The sequence below is a fragment of the Octodon degus genome, unplaced genomic scaffold (genome assembly GCF_000260255.1).
Source record: "Octodon degus isolate 3935 unplaced genomic scaffold, OctDeg1.0 scaffold00197, whole genome shotgun sequence".
In the NCBI taxonomy this organism is placed as follows: Eukaryota; Metazoa; Chordata; class Mammalia; order Rodentia; family Octodontidae; genus Octodon; species Octodon degus.
The window spans coordinates 2,139,347-2,160,958 of NW_004524773.1; the positions used below are offsets into that span (position 1 = coordinate 2,139,347).

General features: G+C 53.2%; 2 protein-coding genes across 5 annotated transcripts in view; both read right to left on the reverse strand.

Annotated features, from left to right (window-relative positions):
* The window catches only part of Ppp1r37 (protein phosphatase 1 regulatory subunit 37), a 42,016-nt gene extending 23,349 nt beyond the window's left edge, over positions 1-18,667 (reverse strand). The window contains exon 1 of the mRNA XM_004644315.2: positions 18,054-18,667. Within this exon, the coding sequence (XP_004644372.1) occupies positions 18,054-18,315 (262 nt within the window). The 5' untranslated portion in view covers positions 18,316-18,667. The remainder of the gene's footprint in view (positions 1-18,053) is intronic.
* Positions 18,668-20,205: 1,538 nt separating this feature from the next.
* Positions 20,206-21,612, reverse strand: part of Gemin7 (gem nuclear organelle associated protein 7) — an 11,784-nt gene continuing 10,377 nt past the window's right edge. For all 4 annotated transcript variants that reach the window (XM_004644317.2, XM_023704583.1, XM_023704584.1 and 1 more), the window contains one exon: positions 20,206-20,999. In XM_004644317.2, coding sequence (XP_004644374.1) covers positions 20,596-20,991 — 396 coding nt within the window. In that variant the 5' untranslated portion in view covers positions 20,992-20,999 and the 3' untranslated portion in view covers positions 20,206-20,595. The remainder of the gene's footprint in view (positions 21,000-21,612) is intronic.

Sequence of the window (21,612 nt, forward strand, 5' to 3'; positions counted from 1 at the left end):
GCAGAGGTTGAAGCAACCCTGGGGCCAAGAATCTGCTCAACAGCCCACCCGCAGTAGTGGTGAATGGAAGGCAAACCAGAGTCCTGTGAGAGCTGGGGGTCACACTCCATAGGCCAGCCAGATGGGAGCCATGCCATGTGTAGGCAGGGCAGGCTCAGACTCAGGCTTAGGATCTGGTCTGGCTGTGCAGGCCTGAGCTCTAGATGTATCAGTGAAGAGCTGAGGAGAAAGACCTCGTCCTCAAGAATTAGGAGCCCTCCCTAAGAGCTGAGGCTTTCTTTTCTTTCTTTTTTTAAAAATATAATTGGTACAAGGTCTACAGGGTCTCACTATGTAGATCGGACTGGTAGTGATCCTCCTGTTTTCAGCATCCCAAGCACTGGGATTACAGGTGTGCACCACCCTGCCCAGTCTCAGTCAAAGGCGCAGTGCACCCTGAGGGGATCGAACCCTGCTGAGCTCTACCTAAGCAGGTGTTTTAGTCTGCTGATCTGAGGCTTTTTGATCAGATAGAATGAGCAGACACACAAAGGGCTTCACACCACAGCCCCACACAGTAGGTGCTCAGCCACTGCCAGTGATGGGGATTCCTGTTGTCACTGCTCTGAGGGCCCACAGCAGTCCCCCACACAGCCCTAACTGCTCCAGTGGGAAGGGCTCCATGCCACCAAGCCTGGCCTCACTCGTATTTTGGAAGGGTCTGAGCAGTCTAAACGACCTTGCCTTTTCTGAAGAACAACTCTATGGGGCATGAGCTCCCAGAGGGAAGGAGGTCTCCCCTTGTCCCAGGCTGTGCATGTGGGGAATGGCTTCTTGAGGCTGCAGGGGCTGCATGTAGGAAGGGGTCAGGCTTGGGACTCACAGGACCCTGGGCCCAGGGTGCTGGAATCACCCTTCCTGTTAAACCTGCCTGCTTCAAGGGGGCATCTGAAGAGTAAAGCCAACAGAGGCTTCCCTCAAGGCCTTCTCTTTGCCCCACGGGGTGATACTGAGGACACAGTGCTGTGCCCCGTGCCAGAGGGAGGCTCACCCTAGAAAGTGAAGGACAGAGTGAGCAGGGCAGGGCCAGGGCAGCCCAGGAGAGCACTAGGCCAGTCTAGGGGTCAGGGAGGGCTGCCCAGAAGCGGAGCCCTCTAACACCACCAGTCACTCCAGGGGAAGGAAGAGGAGAACCACTGGAAAGCTACCATTCCCTGTACAGCTGAACACACCCACCAAGCATAACCAGTAATTCTGCTCCTCACTCAGGTGCTGAGAAACCACTCCAGGATATGTGTGCTAGAAGACTGGCCCCTGAGCACATTTGTTAGCTGCATGACGTCCACCAGCAGTGCCTCGGCCAACCTCAGGCAGCCAGACAGCAACCACACGGGAGACATGGGAAACACAAGGTTGGGAGCAAAAGCCAGATCAGAAGTGCTTCCCTGGCAAGTGCAAGGGCCTGAGTTCAATCCCTGGTTCCGCAAAAAAAAAAAAAAAAAAGACTGGCATCCAGGGTTGATCATTACTCAGGAAGAATTATGGTCTGAAGGCCTCCCAATAAGGTACTGTTTTATATTCATGCCCACTTGCTACGTGACTCGCTACCCCATTTGGTCTTGGGCCTAATCAATTTTACTTGAGCAAATGGTGCTTGTAATCTCATTGGTTGACCATAGTTTTGTCCCTTCCTGCATCCGCCTAAGTGAGACCCCTTTGTCTCTACCTCAGCCCCGCATGGTTTTGCCCTATAAAGGTAACCTGGAAGAGACAGCTCCCTGGGTAACTCAGGTTCCCCTTCTGTCCCTCTCCAACAGAAGCTTTCCTTTCCAATAAAGTTTTACCCTCAACCTCTGTTTGTTCCTAAAATTCATTCTTTGGTTTTAGAGAACACGAACTCATCCAGGCCAGGTCGGGAGTTTCACGTCCCTATATCAAAAGGAAATGGATGAGGACTCAACACAGAGCAGGGGCACGAGGTGCTTTAAGGGCTCTGCTGAGTAGCATGTAGCTCAGTGCTTTGCGGCACTCACAAAGTTCTGGCTGGGTGATGAGGCCAGGCTTGGAATAGGGAACCTCTAGGAAAGCCGGTGTCTACCAGTAGACAACCAGCCCTGGCAGAGCAGGCTATTTTGGGCCACCTGCCTCAGGCTTCTGGTCAGGGGCAGCAGATGGCCTGCTGAGCCCCAAGGCACCAGGGGGACTTTAGCTTGGAATTTTAGAATCTAGTAACTAAGAGCCACTTACTAGTCCAGCTTCCCAATCCGCCTGACCCCATCTATGCAGAGGTGGCACACCACCAACGCTGAGGCCTGGGAACTAAGGCCATTACACCCATGCTTTCATCCTTTACCCCCAACCCAGGCTGTGTGGACAATGGGGAACAAAACAGCTCTGGTCCCCGTACTCAAGGACTAACTGCTAGAAGACAAATCACACAAATAAAAATTATATATTAAAGAAAAACAATAGGCTTCACAAGAAATACTGAGGATACAAATGGAAATTTAAGGGCGTAGTTACCAAAGCCCCACAAGAAGAATACGTAAGCTGAGACCTAAGATGCCTAAGAATCACAAGTTCATTCATTCCTCCTGTCTAGTGCCCACTCTGTACCAGACACTGTCCATGGTGCTGGGTTCCAAGGCGTCTGTGGCAGAAAGCAGAGGCAGCAGGCAGCACCATGCGAACAGGCAATAGCCACACATAAGCCAGGGAAGCCCATACACCTGGACAGTGAACAGAGCCAGCACAAGGCCTGCCATGTGCCTGTCACAGTGGCAACACAGTGAGGGGCTGCCTGAGTGGTGGCAGGCAAGGGTGGGCACTAGATACTCTGAGCCAGAGAATGGTATTCTACAGGGGCCGCAAAGATTCAAAGGGCTTTGAAAAAACAAAAAGGGGCAAACAGGATTTTCACCCAAGAAGTGCTGGCGATGTAGGAGATCAGGAACCTGGGCTTTTGCTGCAACTCAGCCTAGGGAACTGCTGTGCCTCTGCAGCAGTGGCAGGCTGGGTGTGTCGGGGACAAGGGTAGGGCTGCTGTAGCTTTGCCACCTGCTGCAAAGGAGCACAACCTCAGCAAATGGCTAAGGACTCCAGGGAAGAGTTTCCTTCTCCATAAAAGGGGGCACTAGCAGCTTCACCAGGTTGCTCAGCCTGCACTGAGCAAACAGCGCTGTGCACAGGCATCTTTGGAGGGCCCCTCCATCCTGCCTTCTCTGCGTGGACCCGGATGCCACCCACAGGCACCCTTTCTGCCCAAACTGCATTCTCTGCTCTCTGACACCCTGGCCCGGGTTCCTCTACCCCTGTGCAGGAATAGGGTTTTGCTATGCAGACCCAGTGAAATGCAAAGGAGAAAGTGGTTTTTGTAAACTGGTGTCCCGTACCTTCTTTCCCACCTTTTCAGCAAGGCAAATGCTAAATAAAAATCCTGAAAGAAAGACGGACATGGGCAGGCGAGACAGCTCAGTGAACTAAGAGCCCTGGCACCATATCCCCTGCCACTGAGACCTGGCATGGTGGCGCGCACCTGTAATCCCAGCGCTGGGGAGGCTGAAAACAGAAGGATCACTGAGAGTCCAAGCTGAGTAATGAGACCCTGCACCAAGTACACTTAAAAAAAAACAGGTAGGTGGACAAAGGCCATAAAGAAACAACTCCCCAAAGCACACAACACGTTAATAGTGAAGAGGTTAACTGGCAGCCACAGGAATGCTCACTAAAACAAGTCACCATCTTGGTATTGAGACATACAGACACCCTGACTTGCTTAAAAAACAAAATCTACGCTACAGTCGTGCCCGTGATCCTAGAGCACGGGCCCATGAGGCTTCGCAGAGTCCCAGGAAGGAACATGCGGAGGCAGGGCTTCAAGCGCTCCTACCCTCTCACCTGGCAGAATCACCTTCCAAGAACGTTTTTCTGAGAAAGCTATGTGTAGTGAACAGAAAGATTCACAGGCACAGACGAAAAGCCTGCATTATTTATGTGATGGAAAACTGGAAAGGACCTAAATGCTCAGCCACGTGGAAATAGCTAGGACAAATGACAACAGCCCAGTGATGTATTTTAAAATTAAATTTAAAATGGGGAAATGAAGTGAGAAAGCACGACCCGCTACCATATCAACAGTGTCCTCACCGTCAGACTGGCTCCCATCTGTGGCTGTGTCCCTGCCAGAGAGGAGACAGGAAGGAAATGGGGGCGGGGGGGGGGGGTGAAGCAGGGCCTGCCTCCACACTGAGGCCTGCACCCAACAGGCTTGCAGCTCCCTGAGGAAGGCATAGCACAGCCTGGCCATGGGACAGAGATCTAAAAAGACATTTCTCCGAAGATACCCACGTGTTCAACACGCACACGAAAACAGGCTGAGCGGCATCGGCCATCAGGAAATGACCACTGACAGACACCATTTCACACCCCCAGGAGAGCCACAAGCTGAGGGACAGCCGTTAGCAAGCGCTGGCCTGGGACAGGGCTGTGGAAAGCAGCCTGGCATCTCCTCCCTTAAAGGCCACTCATGTGCCCAGCAGTTTCACTCCCAGAGTCGGAAACCTGCATCCACACGCAGACGTGTACGTCCACCTGTGCCCATGGCAGCGTTATCTGGAACAGCCAAGCAGCGGCACAGCCCAACTAGGCACCGCGCATGAGCAGATAAGCAGCGGTGTGCCCTGTGCCTGGCAATGGGTCTGAGGGACTTGGACATGCCACAACTGGCGCGCTCTAACTGCACCACTGGCAAGCAGCAGCTGTGAGCTTGTTTCCATGAAGTCTCCAAAAGCAGAGACAGAAAATAGATCAGCGGCCGTCTAGGTTGGAGTGGGGGAAATGAGGGGTGATGGCTAAGGGACCTCGTTAAAATGGTCTAAGCTTTTTTTTTTTTTTTTTTTTTTTGGCGGAACCAGGGATTGAACTCAGGCCCTTGCACTTGCCAGGGAAGCTCTTATTCTACTGAGCCATCTCCCCAGCCCCCAAATGGTCTAAGCTTGATTGTTATAAAGGATGGGTCTCACTGTGTAGCTCAGACTGGCCACAAGGTCACCACAGTTCTGCCACAGCCTCCCGGGTGCTAGGATCACACGTGCGCCACCAGGCCAGCCGACAACACACTTTAAATGGGTGCACTGCATGGGGCCTGACCTGCCTTCTGAAGAGGCTAAGAATCCCAGGTAAGGAACAAAGCATGGTGCTGTGCACCTGTTCTCAGCCCTGACAGACTCATGCTGGCCTGAGCTACACTGTAAGATTCTATCTCAAAATACTCAGGAGCACCAGGGATATAGCTCAGCAGAATAAGTGCCTGCCTGGCAAGTGCAAGGTCCTGAGTTCAATCCCTAGTACTGGAGGAGGAAAAACAAAACAAAACAAAAAAAAAAAAAACACTTCAGGAAAAAGAAAATCTCAGAATCAAGGCTCCCATGTAATGTTTTCTTCCTGAGACTTTCCATCTGTTTTGTTGCCTTTTTAAAACGTCTTTTAGAGTTATGAAAGAGCCAAAGTGCACTGCCTAGGTAACCATCACTCCAGCTCCGGGAGAGCACACCCCTCCCCCACCAGCTCCTCGGGCTGTACGGGGAGAGCCTCAGCCAGTGCGACAGGCAGGGGCTAGAGATGGTCTCAGTGTCCCAGAGCTCCTCCTTTCTTAGGGGAGGTTTATTTTTTGGTTTTGGTGCTGAGGACTGAACCCAGGGCTTCCAGCTTGCTAGGCAAGCATTCTACCACTGAGCCAAATCCCCAGTCCCTCCTCCTTTCTTCAATTTAACAACAATTGCATCGTACACATATGCAGCACATAATGATTCCATCCCTCACATGGAGTTGGTACATGTATAGACCACATCTTAACTCCTTTTTCATTTCCTGCCCTTCTCTTGCCTCCATCTCTTGGTGTTCCTCCCTTTTATTTCACTTGACATGGTTAGGGCTAGGGATATAGCTCAGCAACATAGCACCTGCTTGGCAAGCATGAAGTGGTGAGTTCAATTCTAAGTACAAAAAAAAAAAAAAAAATTAACTATGGTTTCAAGGTACATCTACTTTCCCACAGTGACTCATTTATCCTTCTTTATGGCTAAGTAGTACTCCATTGTATATAAATACCACATGTATTTTATCAATTCATCTATTGATAGACATTCAGGCTGCTTTCAAGATTTAGCTATTATGAGTTGCGTGCTATAAATATGGGTATGGCCAGGCGTGGTGACGTGTGCCTGTAATCCCAGCACTGAGGAGGCTGGGGCAGGAGGATCACTGCAAGTTCAAAGGCAACCTGGGCTACATAGTGAGTTCAAGACCAGCAAGGACTAAGGTGAGACCCCGTCTCAAAAAGGGGGAGTGAGGACCGGACAGACAGCTCAGCGGACTAAATCACTTGCTTTGGCAGGCACTGGACCAGAGTTCCATCCCCAGTGTGCAGTGCCAGTGCTGGTGCTGGCCCCGCCCGCAGGGCGTGCTGAGACGGCAAATGAGACTGGGCATGGTGGTGCGCACCTATAATCCCAGTGCTTGGGAGCTGGAAACTGGAAGATCACTATGAGTCCAATCTGTGTGTGTAGTGAGGCCCTGTAGACCCTGTACTAAAATACAGTTTTTAAAAAGGGTATGTGTTGTGTACATGTCATCACTCTAACATGGTGTCTTTCTTTCAGAAAGATACCTAGAAGGGAAATACCTGGGTTAAATGGAATTTCCACTTTTACTTTTGAGCAATCTCCACACTGATTTCCATAGTGGTTCTACTGGTTCACAGTGACTGAAGGGCGCCTTTCCTCCCTGCAGCCTTCCCAGTGTTGTAATCTGATTTCTTGATAATAGCCACTTTCTGGAGTAAGATGGAATCTGTGTTACTTAAATTTGCATTTTCCTAATGACCAGAGGTAATGAACATTTTTCATGTATTCATTGAAAATTTGTGTGTCGGGGCCGGGGAGATGGCTCAGTGAAATAAGCGCTTCCCTGGCAAGCGTAAGGCCCTGAGTTCAATCCCCGGTTCCGCCAAAAAAAGAAAATTTGTGTGTCTTCTGAGAGCTGTCTTCATTAAAGTTGCCTATGGGGCTGTGTTCAGCTCAGGCTGAGCACGAGGCCCCAGTATCACACACACACATTAAAAAAAAAGTTGTCTTTTTTTTGTTGTTGAATTTTTTACTGGAGGAGGGCTCTAATTTTTTTTAAAAATTCTGTATATATTCTAGATATTAGTTCTCTGTCCAAAGAGTAGCTAGTGATTTTTTTCTACTTCTAACTACCTTTGTACTCCAAGTTCCCTGGTGAAGCAGGCGGGAGGCAGGCGCATGCCAGACAGGCGTCTCCACCTCCCTCCCCGCTGCTCTAGAGGTTCTGAGCCAGCCTGTTAGAAACACGGGTGTTGGAAACAGAGACCCGTCTTCGTCCTAGCATGTGTCTCTATCTTGACCCCCTCAAAGCTAGAAGCAGACCAGAAGTCCTGACACTCTCCTGGAAGCCAGGCCATTCTTGGTAAGCACTCCTCTGCCAGGGGAAGGGCCCTGCAGCCAGCAGACCTGGGAGTGTAAGGCAGGGCTCCAGGAGGGCAGTATGGGCTTTGCCCACCCTACCTTACTCCATCCAAAGGAAGCAACAGCCCCTGAGCACTGCTCTGTGCCTGGAGCTATGCTGGGGACACAACAGGGACAGAGACAGCCCTACTCTGGAGTTCCTGGTCCAGGAGGAGACATAGACAGGGAGGACCCAGAGGCAAGCCTGGGACAGGAACCCAAAAGAGTTTGGCATATAGATCCTGAGGCAAGCCCAGGCGCAGAAAGGAAGGTGGCTCCTGGGAGTACGGTCTAGCCAGAGTGGGCAAAAGCCCTGGAGAAGGGGCTTACAAAATGGAGAGTGACAGGGAGGAAGAAGAAATCCACCAAGGCTTACGCTGGGAGGCCGGCTGGCTTCCCTGACATCTGTGGCATACCCTGTTGTTGAAGGGAAGAGGTAATCAGGTCACCTGTCACAAAGGTACAAAGGCAGAGCAGTTACCAGAACCTTGGCTCCCACCCCATGACAGGAAGCAGACCTGGGGCCCATTTATTCCCTGAGACAGGGAGACAGCCCAACAGACAGGGACACACATGCAAAGAGCCTTGGTCGCTGTCCTGCTACATGGAATGGGCCAGTACCCTGGCCTATGACACACAGCAAGTTAGGACAAAGATGAGTCTGCGTCCTGAACTCCTGCATTTTGCCAGGCTGGCACTGAGACAATACAACAGGCTGGCTGGCTGGCTGACCCTCTCCGCGGCCGTTCCTCCTCTCTTCTACTTCCTCTTCTGGATCCAGGGTGACATGAGGTCAGGGGCTGTGCAGCTGCTGATGGCCAGTACTAAGACCCAGCAGGGCACCGTGCTTCCTTCTCCACCTGCCCTACAGGCTCCTGCTCAGGTCAGCTGTAGCACACGTGATGTGGGGCTGGGGAGAACAGTGGCACAGAACCAAATGCACCCTGCCCTCATGGTGCTCGGGCCACCACCTGCCTTCCAGAGCCCACGCACAAGTCTAGGGAAAGGCTGGGGGCCCCAAAAAGTAAGCTAAAGCCAGCCGTGCAAAAGGGTGCTGTTCTGGGCAAGATGTGATGTGGGCTCTCCTTGCATGGCTTGAAGCCTATGGTGCAGGGTCAAGAGGGTGTAGAGTGGCCAGGGAGGGTGGCAAGCCCAGGGTAGGCAGCCTCCTAGCTGTGGAGGCATGGGCATGACGAGAGCGACAGATTTAACCAGGTCTGCTGAGGCTGCTGGGGTGGCTGGGGAGAGAGCAGACCTCTCTTGGCCTTCAGGACAAGCAGGGCAGCAAAGTGACTGTAAAGAGCTTTCAGATGGCAAGGAATGAAGGGACAGACACGTGCATGGACAGACAGTCCTGGGGCTCAGCTACCTCTCCTCCCTACTTAACTTCTGAAGCTCCACCCCAGGTGACAGGGGCTCCCAGACACCCAGCCCAGGCCACTTCTTGGCAGACCCACTCTGTTGGGTCTCTAAGGTTCCCAGAGGGGCTCAGCTCCTCCCAGCAGCCAGGCTGCGGAGTCAGGTCCAGTGGGGGAGATGGGCTCAAACAAATAACAACAGTGAAGCAGCACCATGGGAACCCAAGAGAGCACAGAACTCTGCCCTGGGACTGAGGCAAGGAAGGGGCAGAAGCCAGCGGAAGGAAGGACAGGAGTCAGTTGGGGAAGGAAGGCGCTGCTAGGGCACTGTGAACATCAGCGTGGGAAGGGACTCGGCCCATGTGTTCCTTCCAGGAACCAGCTCCCCTCTGCTCTCCGTGGCCCTGAGTCTGTTTCCACTCTGGCTACTGTGAAGAAAAATACAAGCTGCTCATGCCTGCAATTTCAGCAATCTGCAGGCTGAGGCAGGAAGATCTCCAGTTCAAAGCCCACCTAGGCTACATAGAGTTCAAGGCCAGCATGAACTGAGTTATATACTAAGATCATCTTTCTAAAACAAAGAAACAAAAAGAAATGAACAAATACACAGAACGCTTAGGCCCAGTAAGCACTCCATAAAATGGAACTGTAACAACCATCCCTACACTGGGAGCATGACCTTTATACTTGGTCACTTCCCCCAGGCCCTGCTTTCACCTCTGAGCATCCCCACTCCCTGCCCCTCCGTGTTCTGGGGAACAAGTGAGCTCACTGGGAAGGTGCCTGTGTTGGCAAAGGGGGAGGCTACACCCACATAAGTCCTACTGGCGACATGGCTGATGGCAGCTGGCGCTGCCTGAGACTGGTGAGGTGGCATATAAGTCTGACCTCGGTGGGCTGCAAGAGGGGCGGCTCACCCAACTGGAAGGCTAGAATCACCAGCCTGCTCAGGGCCCAAGCTCCTGCTGGGAGGGGGCTGGTACAAGGCGAGTCACATGAGCTCAGTGCTGCGGCTGACAGCAGGCATGTCCAACACCCACCCCCACCACCACAACAGTCCCACTCAGCTGCCTGGAGGCAGACCGAAGGGGTACAAGCCATATCTGGGTGCCTACTGTGCACCCCCCCAACCCACCAACCCCAACACATCCACGTGAGGCTGCAGGGAGATAGGCACCCAGAGGGTCCTGGGGAGACAGGCGAAGCCAGAGGAGGGTCCTGCCCTCGAGGAACCTCCTTCCTAGTGCAGGAAATGTAGCCCAGCACGTGCAGTTCTCCAAGCCCTTTGGCATCCAGCATCTGAACCCCCACCCTGCAACCAGGGAACCCTGTCCACATGTTCTACCCACCCTAACCTGAGACGGCAGCCCCAGCCCTAGGGGGAGCCAGTGGACCAGGCCAGGCCGGGCCGGGCTGGGCTGGGCCAGGCAGCACCACTCTGCTCACATTCACAGCCCTCGCTGGCTGGCTCTGTGCTTATCCCACAGTTAGTCAAAAGCTTGATCCAAATGGCTTCACAATTGGGGAAAGGGGCAGATGAGGTTGAGGGATTCGCCCAAGGTCATGTTTGCACTCAGCTTCTAACCAGCAGTCATTGGGCTGCAGGCCTGTCCCTCCCTGCAAGCAGAGAGGGGACAACACTTACATCCTGAAAGGGGAGAGCAGGGCAGGCTGACAGGCAGTGACACAACCTCAGTCAGCATTCCACGTCCTTACTGTGTGCCTGTGATAGCCAGCTTGTTCTGGTACAGATTAATTTAATCTGCAGCCGCATACAAATAGAGACATTGAGGCAAAGAAGCTCGGCGACACTCTCAAGACTGAAGCTAGGGGCTGGGGAGATAGCTCAGTAGAATAAGCACTTGCCTGGCAAGTGCAAGGGCCTGAGTTCAATCCCCGGTTCTGCCAAAAAAAAAAAAAAAAAAAAAAAAAGACGGAAGCTAATTTGAACAGTACTTTGAAGACAGTAATACACAATGTATTAGCCATTATTCATCTATTATCATGTTTTGAAATTCTGTATAATTGGGTTGTTTTTTTCTTTAAAAAAAAAGACCAAAACTAGACCAACCCCTATTTGGGCTCCGTGCTGCCCCAGCATTATTACAATACTTGTGGCAGGATACAGCGCTGGGGACTGAACTCAGCACCTCCACACACTGAGCTGCATCGGCAGTCTTTTTGAGAATTTACTCTGAGGGTCTGGCTTAGTCACCAAATGGCCCAGGCTGAGCCTGAGCTTGCGATTTTCCTGCCTCAGCCTCCCAGCATAGTAGGTTTACAGATGTGCACCACCACCGTCAACTTACAACTTTCAAGGTATAGGAACAAGGCCTTCTATGGGTTCCCTAGTCTCCTGCTGAAAATCTTGGAGAAGGGCTGGCGAGATAGCTCAGTGGTCTAAAGCGTCTGCTTAGGCAAGCACGCAGGGACCTCAGTTTGATCCCCAGCACCACATGCCCCAAGGTGGGCTGAGCTACCATAAAAAAGAAACAAATAAATAAAGGAAACATTAAAAAAAAAAAAAATCTTGGGGCAGACCTGTTCTAGATTTCAGGAGTAACAGGGTACCTAGACGATGTCAGGCCCCGAGGAGCCTGGACAGCCAGAAGTGACTGTAGTGGTGGTTACCTGAAGAGGTGCCACTTGGGGTGTGAACTTGCCCACCCACCCAAGGGCAGGAGGTATTGGGCAGGCCAAGCCTAAACAAAGAGGTAAGGAGGGAAGGGGCTTAAAGATCCAGAAGGGAACAGACAGGGGGCACTGTACCCCTACAGGTGTTACCAACACCATGGGCTATGATAAACTTGGGGGAAGAAAGATTCAGATAAATGTGATCACGAAACCAGTGAAGTCAAGCGTCAGCCACTGGCCACTTTGAGGCCCTGTAGAACCTAGTGCCTATAAGCTCAAACCCACAGCCACTTCCCATTGTGCCACCTGGTTCCCTGGGCCGTGTTTAAAACACTTCTCAAGCCACGTGGCAGGTAGCATATGCCTGTGAGGCTGAGGCAGGAGGGCTGCAGGTTCAGCCCCAGCCTGGATAATCTAGTGATTTAGTGAGACCTTGTCTTCACCAAGTAAAAAATGAAACAAAATATCAAAAGGGGCTGGGGGGCTGGTGAGATGGCTCAGTGGTCTAAAGCACCTACTTAGAACAAGCTCAACAAAGCACAGGGACCGCGGTTCAATCCCCAGCACCACATGCCAGCCAGCCCGCCCCCTGGTGGGCTGAGCTGGCCACACACACACACACACACACACACACACACACACACAAATAAATAAAAATAAAAAAAAAAGGGGCTGGGAATGCAGCTCAGTGCAAAGGCCCGGAGTCCAAATCTCAGTGGAGAGAAAAAAAAAAAAGCCTAGCTGTGAGGGCCTCTCCTCTGTACCCCCAGTTATGGGCGACTCTCCAGCCCGCTCCAGCCTCTAAGCCCCTGCCCCACCCCTGGTTCTTTATCTGCTCCTGTCCCATGAGTCCCTGTTCCCTCTGCACACTGCAAGCTGTCCTTCACCTGGTGACTCCCATGACTTCCTTATCAGACGCCCCTGCACACACCCTGCACACACCCTGGCCTGACACGAGCTGTTATTGGTGTCTCCCTCAGCCCATGACCTCCACAGAGGCAGGGACTCCACTGTCTTCTACCCTAGCACTAACACCCAGCACGTAGTGCTCTGGTCACAAAGTCACTGGTCCAACAGGCATGTGCACCACTGCATAGCACTGGAAGAATCAGAAAACGTGCCAGGGCCAATCGTCAGAATAAGCACCAGAGAAAGTGCACGCCCTCCTGGGACTCTGGAGCTGCCAGAGACCCAGTGAGCCCTCAGCTCTGCCCCCGCCAACTCCATTTTACAAAGGATTATGGTGCATGGGGATAAACCACACTAAACCCCGTGGCACACTGAGCTAAGTGCATGATGCCCACGTTCCACAGCCAGTGCGAACAGGTTCTAGACCACACAGCCCAGGCCTGAGTCCCAGCCTGGCCTCTTACGGGTGGTTGTGTGACTTTAGTAAAGTTCCTTTACTTCTCCATGCCTCCATTTCCTCCTCTACAAATTGGGGTGGACAGCATCTGCCTGCCAGGGTAGCTGTGAGATTTAAGTGAGACAGTACAATACTTAGACAGGGCCAACAAGGTGGCTCAGAGAGCAGGCCACGAAGATCACCAGGCCCCACGCTCTCCTAGCCTCAGCTCAGACAGGCCAACCCAGCCACCTGGTAACTGAGGTCTGGCAGGCATGGGGACAGAGTGGCTGAGCTAAGAAGAGGCCCCAGGCACAGGGCCAGAAGGCCCTTCTGCTAGCTGTCAGAAGGGCATGGTGAGTTTTTCCAACAAATCCACAGCCCCCAGTCCCAGGGCAATCAGGCAGCAGCCAGTGCAGGCAGGGGCTGTGGCCCTGAGAGTCAGTGCCCGAGAGGACTAACAGAAGGCTGCTACTCCCAGAAGCACCCGCACTGGCGCTTCGAGCACTCACTCGTCACCGCTCACTGCACCCATGCTAGGTGCTTTCTGGACCCAGGATAGATGCACGGGCTGCCTGGGGACTGGAGGGCCAGTCCCCGTCCTGATGCTCACTCAATTTGCCACCCCCAAGATGTTTACCCAAATACCTCCATGGGGCATTTCATCCAAGACAAAAACCTCATTTTCTCTGATTTTCACCCTGCGAGGCAGGCAGGTCACAGAGGTAACTCGCATGTGGCCTCTGTCTTGGCATTGAAGATGCCAGGCAAACACAAGCCAAGACCCAGAGGCACAAGAACCTGGGCATTCTGCCCAGGTGTGCTGGCACCGGGAGTGGCCGGGCCAGGGAGCAGGCGCGCACACCAGCACTGGCACCTGACCATGGCCCCACAGCAGAGGCTGCGGTGGCAGGACCACTCTCTCCAGTCATCAGCTGCACAGAAAGCGGGGCCAATCCTTCCAGCCTGGAATCCTGGTACCCTGACTGCCTCTCAGACTAGCAGCCAACATATGCTGATTTAGCTTTAGCTCAGAGAGGCCGGGCAACTTGCCCACGGTCAGCCAGCTGGTAGCAGAGGCAGTCAGGCCTGGAGTCCCAAGCCTTTCCTGGGGGTTTGGGCACTGATCTTGAGGAGTGGGCTTGAGGGTCAGTGGGATGGGAAGGGGGACAGGGACAAGGGCAAGTGGATGCTGAGGCACCGTCAACAGGGCTGTGGGCAGGGCAAGAGTGTGGTGACAGGAGCCAACAGGGAGGTGCCTGCTGGTGTAGGCAATGGCTCAGGCACTGTGTCCCCCACTTAGTCTGCACCACCATCCCCAGAACGTGTACACTGTCAGCTGCATCTTACAGACAGAAACGCCAGGCCCAGAGAAAACTCTGCTGAAGTCACACCCCTGCCAACTCCAGCATCAGAAGGGAGGCTGAGCCAAGATGAAATCAGAGCCACCCCCTCGACCCCACTCCCTGCTCCCCAGCAATGTCACCACTGGTGCCAAGCCAGCCTATGCTTTTAACCAGGGCCTCAGCACTTCTGACAGATGCACATCTACCTGTCAAACCAGTTTCAGGACTGAATGTGCAGTGCAGGTTTCAATGAGAACAGACAGTATGGCCTTTCTACCCCTGGAGATCTGCACTTGAAAAAGATGGCGGCCATTGCCCCCCCCCCCCAACTCAGGGAGCCTGAGAAGATTGCATCATAGGAGGGTGGGAAACCCAGGCACACCCCAGGACTGCTGATCAGGGAGCGGGAAGAAGCTCATGGCAGCTTGGGAGGGCGGAGGACAAGTCTCGGGGCATCATGTGCCCTGATCACAAGTTCCTCTCACACACCTCTCGCTGCACAGCTGCAGAGCTGTGCAGGAGGCCTGCAGAGCCTCGGGTTATTCCTGCAGCGTGGTCTGGAACGGCTCCCGGCATGGTACCGGCCGTGGTCCTTAAAAGAGCTGGGGCCACGGCTTCTGCCTCTCGTGGCGGCGTACAGCTGGCCAGCACCCCTCCCCTGGCACCCACGTGCCAGCCTGGCAGCCCTGAAGCAGCCTCTTCCACTCACGACTTCCACCCGCCTCCTCACTGAGCTTCACTTCCCTCCCCACACACCTGGCTCTGGCTCTGCCCCCTCAGCCACCCCTCCTCTCAGCCTGGGTGGTCTGCAGGGCAAAGATACCAGCCCTCTTTTACAGAGGGCAACAAACGATGCCCAGCAAGAAGCCACAGAGTCCATGTGATCAGAGCTGGCCCACAGGCCTCCCCTCCCAGGCAGCTCGGCCCCCTCTGTCACATCCTGCTAGATGGCTCCTGGATGTGGGAAGAGAGGGGACAGAGGGGACGGGGATGGATTCTGATCGTCTCTCTCATTCCCAAAGAGGAGGCATGTAGAAGACCAGATAACAGATGTGCCAGCTCCTGTCATCTCTTAGCCTGGGCTGAGGTTCCACCACCCAGGAGGGTCCAGGCAGACTCCTTCATCAGTCCTTCTGCTGGGCCCTCAGCCCCAGTTCTCCGCGTGCTCCTGGGGTCGTGGACCAACCGACTTTCCGCTCCTGCTCCAGATGACTGCTCCCTGCAGACCTAGGCCCCCCACAGCCCCTGCAGCTCACAGCTGGGCCAGGACCAACCTCCTATACCTTTTCTCTGCTGGTGAGTCCTCAACCTCCAGCAGCCCCAAGGCCAGTCAACAACCCCACCATCCTCCTTCCACAAAAGCTGTCACCTGCTCCTTGGTGTTGACAGGCCCCCTTGGTTTTCTGCCCTGAAAATCCCACTGCCTAAAATCACCAATTGCAAGACTCCTACCCCAGGATAAAGATTGCCCCCCCCCAAAAAAAAAAAGATTGCCCTACTCCCTCACTGCCAGGTCAACTCCTCAAACCCTGTCCCCAAGCAGCAGGGGCCCACTCTTCTGCCTGGTTCACACCATCACCCCCACCTGTGGTACCCCACTCCTGAGGGTGAGCCCAGTCCTCCCTGCCCCTCTCTTAGGCTCCAAGGAAACTCCCCAACCCAGAAGGAGCCCCCACCTAATCTGTCTCCCAGAGCAAGCCAACCAGCCCCCCTTCAGGCCCCCCTCTGAGACAGACCCTGGGGATGACATCTTCCTTCCCTCCAACTCTTTCCATGCTTCTCCAGGACCACCCATGAGAAACAACAGCAAAGCGCCAATCTCAGGAAGACACCTGCTCCTTATGAGGCAAGACACAACAAGGACTGTCCTGTTTAATTCCCACAACTAAGAAATAAGCACCTCTGTTTGAACAAAAACAAAATGGGAGGTGGCGGGGAGATATACCTCAGTGGCATAACTGCCTGCCTGGCAAGTACAAGGTCCTGAGTTTGATCCCCAGTACCAAAATAAACAAACAAACAAACAAACAAACAAACCAGTGCTCAGAAATGAAGAACTTCGACAAAGTCTGATCTCTTCTGTGAACCTGCAGACCAGAAACTTTACCCACCACCTGTGACAGACCCTCCAACCATGCTCGCCACTGATCCTCCAGCCCACAAACTGGGGGCCACCACGGCCACCACCACCACCACTGCCACCTGCCACCACCCATCTCTGCTGGCCCCTAAAACAACCAACCTAGCTTAGAAATGACCCTGGTTTCATGAAGGCTCAGCCTAGCCAGATGTTTTACATACACAATTTTACTTAGTCTTCTTATAAGCCCTGTACTATGGGTACTGCCACTCACTTTACAGATAGAAAACTGAGTCTCAAGGCACTTAGATAACCACCCTGATGTTACAAAGTAGGTACAAAAAGGGTCAGGACTTGACCTATAGCCTCTACTTTTAACCACCCAGGTCCACCTCTACCTCACCAGGCCTTTAATCTTCTACCACTTAACTCCTCGGAATGGATACCAGATTACAGCCGGAGCCCATTCTGGCTCTTCCATTCCCAGACCTAACACCGGCCAACCCCAAACTGACCACCTAGCCCTGAGGTCTGGAGTCCAAGTCTCAATGCCAGGAGTCTTAAATTAACCACTCTCTCTTGGACAACAACGAGCCAAACCGGCGTTTGTGGTGGGCTCCAGCGTGTTCAGTATCCGGAAACCACATTTTCCACCCTCACATCAAAGCAAGCAATTCCTCCAATGCCCACTGATTGGCAACAGTACCTCCCTGTGCCTGGGCCCAGCAAATCACCTTCTGTAGGACCATGGCCGGCTGGTGCCCTCTCTTCACAGGCTCTGCTCCAGTCAAACTGGCAGGCTCTCCCACAGAGGGAGGCTCAAAGCGGCTGTCCATCCCCTAGCACCTTTCCACGTCCCGACTCTGTGGCCCCCATACACCCTTCTTCCGGTTGACCCTTCCCCTCCAACACTAGCCCAATCCCCTTAGGGAGACTAGAACCCATGTACCACGGACCCATCTCCCAACGCAGGACCCCCACTTCAATGCTCTTCTTTTCTACGAACCAAAAACCGATCCCTGACCTCAAAACATTCCCTAATTTGTTCCCAGGAAAGAAAAAGGGGATTCTTCTATAGCCAGGCCCCAAAGTTCCTGTGCTCCTGAATCATGGACAATCCTCTGCTCCCCTTGAGGGGAGGGGCATGCAGTGAACTTTTTCATTCCAAGACCTAACACTACCCGAGATTAGCTCCCCCAACAGCTGAACGACCAGGCTCTGCACCTTTTCTGGGAACAGCTGACTCCCTCTTCCAACCCCAGGATTTAACAATTCCTCTACAGCCACTGCCCAGGTTTATTCTTCCTCCTTTCAGCCAAGAAAGTGATCTGCATGACCACCCCTCGTTCCAAAGCTTACAGACCACGACTTAACCTCGTGACATTTCTACAGGCCTATTAAATTCGTCCAACGATCCTTTCTGGGCCAGTGTTGACCCACTCTTCCTCTTCAACTGCACTCTTTCCTTCCCCAGGAGAACTATATAAACTCAAAGGCTGCCAACCCTCCCAACCTTGCAAACCATAACAACTTTAGCTGTCTATTGTCTTAATTTCTAAAACGATCGTCCTCAGCGTGCCGGTGGGGGCACAGACACCCAATACTTTCCACCTTCCCAAACCTATAGCCACCCCTCTTTTAAAAGCCTCCAAATCTAAACGGACCGTTGTGTTCTTAAAGCAACATTATGCGTAATACACTGAACGCCACCTCAGTGTCGGGCCTGCCTTGACCCCTCCGGACTCCCTGATCCCTTTCGAGCCGCCCCCGCGCCCCCACAGTAGCTACCGTGTCTCCAGGGATCTTTGGGTTCCACCGCTCCGGACACGATATCTTCGTCCGACGGGAATGTAACGCGCTTGGCTGCAGCCTTAAGGCGCCCGTCAGCCGGGGGCGATGCCGGGCTGGGAGACTCGGCCTCAGCGGGGGCCACCTCGGCATCAGCGTCTGTTTCGGCTTCAGCTTCGGCTCCGGCTCCGGCTTCGGCTTCGGCTTCGGCTTCGGCTTCAGCGCCCGGCTCGGGCGGCGCCTCCTGTGGCGGGATCTCCATCGCCACCGCCGCCTCCTCACGGGGGCCCCGGGGACATGCCCCGGGCCCCGGACTCGTCTCTCCGGGCCCGCCCGCCGTCCCGGGGCATGGGATCCGCCGCTGCTTCAGGCGCCGCCTCCGTCCCCTCTCCTTGTCGTCGTCGCCGGGAGCCCAAGCGCGCCTCCGCCGAGCCCCGCGCGTGCCAGCTCTTTCCTAGACGCACTTTCGCTAAAGGCTAAGGAGTCTGCGGCGTATTAAGGCAGGCGTAAAGTGTACGTAAGCTATTTTCAGGTAGGGTTACCCAGTGTGAAACGTGAAAAAGGAAACAAAGAACAGAAGGAGGTACGGGAAAAAGGAACGTGAGCCGCGAATCTGCAGAGCCGGAACTGCAGAATATATAAGGGGTGGGGCGAGGTAGACGCCGTCTCCCAGAGCAGCGCGCACGCGCGAGCCTGATCCGTCCCCCCCTCAGCCCCGCCCCCTCCAGCCTTCTTCCCGCCCCGCCTCCTTCGAGGTCACTGTGTTCAGACCGCCGCACATTCGTCACAAATCCAAGTCGTGAGGAAGGGAATGGGGCTGAATAGAATGAAAATATATCTTGGGTTGTGCCACCTGGTAACGAGAGGTTAAATCAAGACGTTGAAGGGCAAGATCATAGGGGCTCCATTGAATATGTGATTACGCACAGGTGAGGTGTGCTGACCGAGGGATACTGTCTGAACTCTGAATCCGCTGCCCTCTTGCTAATTCTAGCCTTCAACATAAGGACTACAGTTTCATCAGTAGTTCTGTGTATGTTAGCAGCGCTGCGTAAAATTTAAATCATTAAAATAAACAAATATACTATACCTGATCCAAGAAAACCGGGAGAATTCCCAAAGGGGAGAGATGAAACTGCCGATCCAAACACCCGGCAATGAGGGTAGATAAGCAGGCGCGAACCTGCGCGAGCGCAAGCCACGCCCCCAAGGCGCAATTCAATTGCTCAGGATTCGCCTCCGCACTTTCGCTATGCTTTCCCAACCCACAGAGCATCCAATGCTGCTATCGAAACCTTAAAAAGGGCTCCGGGCCGAGCAAGCCCCATCGTTGCCAAGAAAACTGCAGAGTTTGGCCGGAGACTCGCCAGAAGTGGCATAGTGTATGTACAGGTGGGGCATCTGAGACTATTTAAGTATCCCATTTAACATCACCTGCAACCACATTTTCAAGCCCAACAGAACGTCCTCTATTGTTACTGGAAGGCTTCCCTTAAATATTAAGCTTCAAGGGACTAAAAAGGGAACAAGAGGCCAGAATGTGGTGATACCTGGAGCTTGAGGTAGGAGGATCATCACGCGTTGAGGCCAACCTTAACTACAGAGACCCTGTCTCCAAAAAGGAGACACGAACAAATTTTTCTATCATCTGTGGATGATAGTAGTGACAGGAGGTTAAATGATGCATATATGGACTGCCACACTACGAAGCCAGAGGGGAATGGAGATAGGGCGAAACTTCACACTCACTACAATCCTGTTTTTTCTGGTTGGTGTTGTATCATTCTCTGCACGTGTGAGAAGACAAATCAGCTGCCTGCTGAATGTGGTTCACACCTTCGGACAGCGGGACAACAGAACACCTGTGTGTGACCATGTGACCCAGTTTGAGCCACACTCCTCCCTTGCCTTGAACAGCTTCACCCTGTACCCACCCAAACTAGCACTGAATCTAGATCCCCTCTGGTTGAGGAATTGAGGGGGCCCCAGCCACTGAGAGACCAGCAGGGTGCAATCCCTGCACATGCACCCACGTTCACCACCTCCATCCAGCCCCACAGGATCCGGATCCCGAGAACCACCCTACTACCTCCCAAAGAAGACTCCATGGCCCAGACAGGCCAGACATTTGAAAAGAAAATGAAGAGTCGTGTTGCCTGGGATGATTGGTTCTTTAGCAGGAGGGAGGGGAGCAATGGAGAATTTTGCAACCTCTTGAATATATTGCTCCCCACTGTATAGTTCGCCCTCCTTCATCCCTGCCCTCTGCCCTGTCTTCAAGAACTGGCACCTGGCCCATATTTGGGAGAGTTCGCAGCCGTAAGGTAGAACCATCCTTTCAGTGGCATCAGAATTCCTGGGGGTGCAGTTTTACTGAGTAGATCCTGGAAGTCCTCAGCAGCCACAGATGCTTGGAGCTTGGCTAGAATTCCAAGAGAGCCCAAAGCTCCTCAGGTCCAGAGTTCCTGGCCAGGTTCATTTGGAAGGAAGCCTGGGATAGTGCAGCAAAGCCCGTGGTGAAAGGTGGAACACAGTAATGTCTTCATGGCTTGAAGGTGTACGCAATAATGTCACTACAGCGAAGCAAAGCCTCCGCCTGCACACCTATGGGAGTCTGCAGTTGTGACACATAGAAGTTGGCCACATCAAGGTCGGTGGCTCCAAAGTGGGCAGTCACGTGCACACCCTCGTGCAGTGTGAAGCTCACCTGGTGACCCACCATGGCCAGCAGGCTGCGCAGGTAGCGCTCCCGAAGGGTGGCACGGGCATGCTGTTCCTGGGATTCCTGAGATTCTTGACCTACAAGACATTCTTGGCTTCCAGGAGCTTCTGGCTGCAGGCGGGCCCAGCGTCTATCAGGGGCAAAGCCCCGACTCAAGCCATCAGGGCCACGGGGGAGCCGTAGCACAGGCACTGGAGTGGCCAGAGGAGTCTGCATTGTGCCACCTATTCAGGGAAGAAGGAAAGGAGTCATTAAGTGGGGCTGTGGAGCTCGAGTAGGGAGCTTTCCAGAACCTCATTTAACCTGTCCAAAATGCTGATTCCCCTCCTAAAACCTTCTTCACCACTCCCCAAACTCCTCCTCCCCTGGAACCTACACAACTGATCTGCTGGGACCTGGACCAGAATCAAAGTGTCACACAGAAGCTCTACAGAGGCAGGGACTTTTGCCTATTTTTAATATGGCTTTATCCCAGTTCTAGGCAATAAGTATTTACTAAAAAATAAGCTTGGGGCCAGGGAGATAGCTCAGTGGAATAAGTGCTTGCCTAGCAACTGAAGGTCCTGAGTTTTAATCCCTGATACCACCAAAAATACAAATAAGTAAACTCACCCCCCACTCACACAGACTGTCTAACCCATCAGATCTTACGTTCCAAAAAGATTCCCACTCACATGGAACCAACTGGAAAAGGTGACTGCTGACCAAATCTACAATTGTTTGAACGTTTAAAATAAGAAAAACTAGGGCTGGAGAGATGGCTCAGTGGTCTAAAGCACCTACTTAGAACAAGCTTAGCAAAAGCATCAGGGACCGCGGTTCAATCCCCCAGCACCA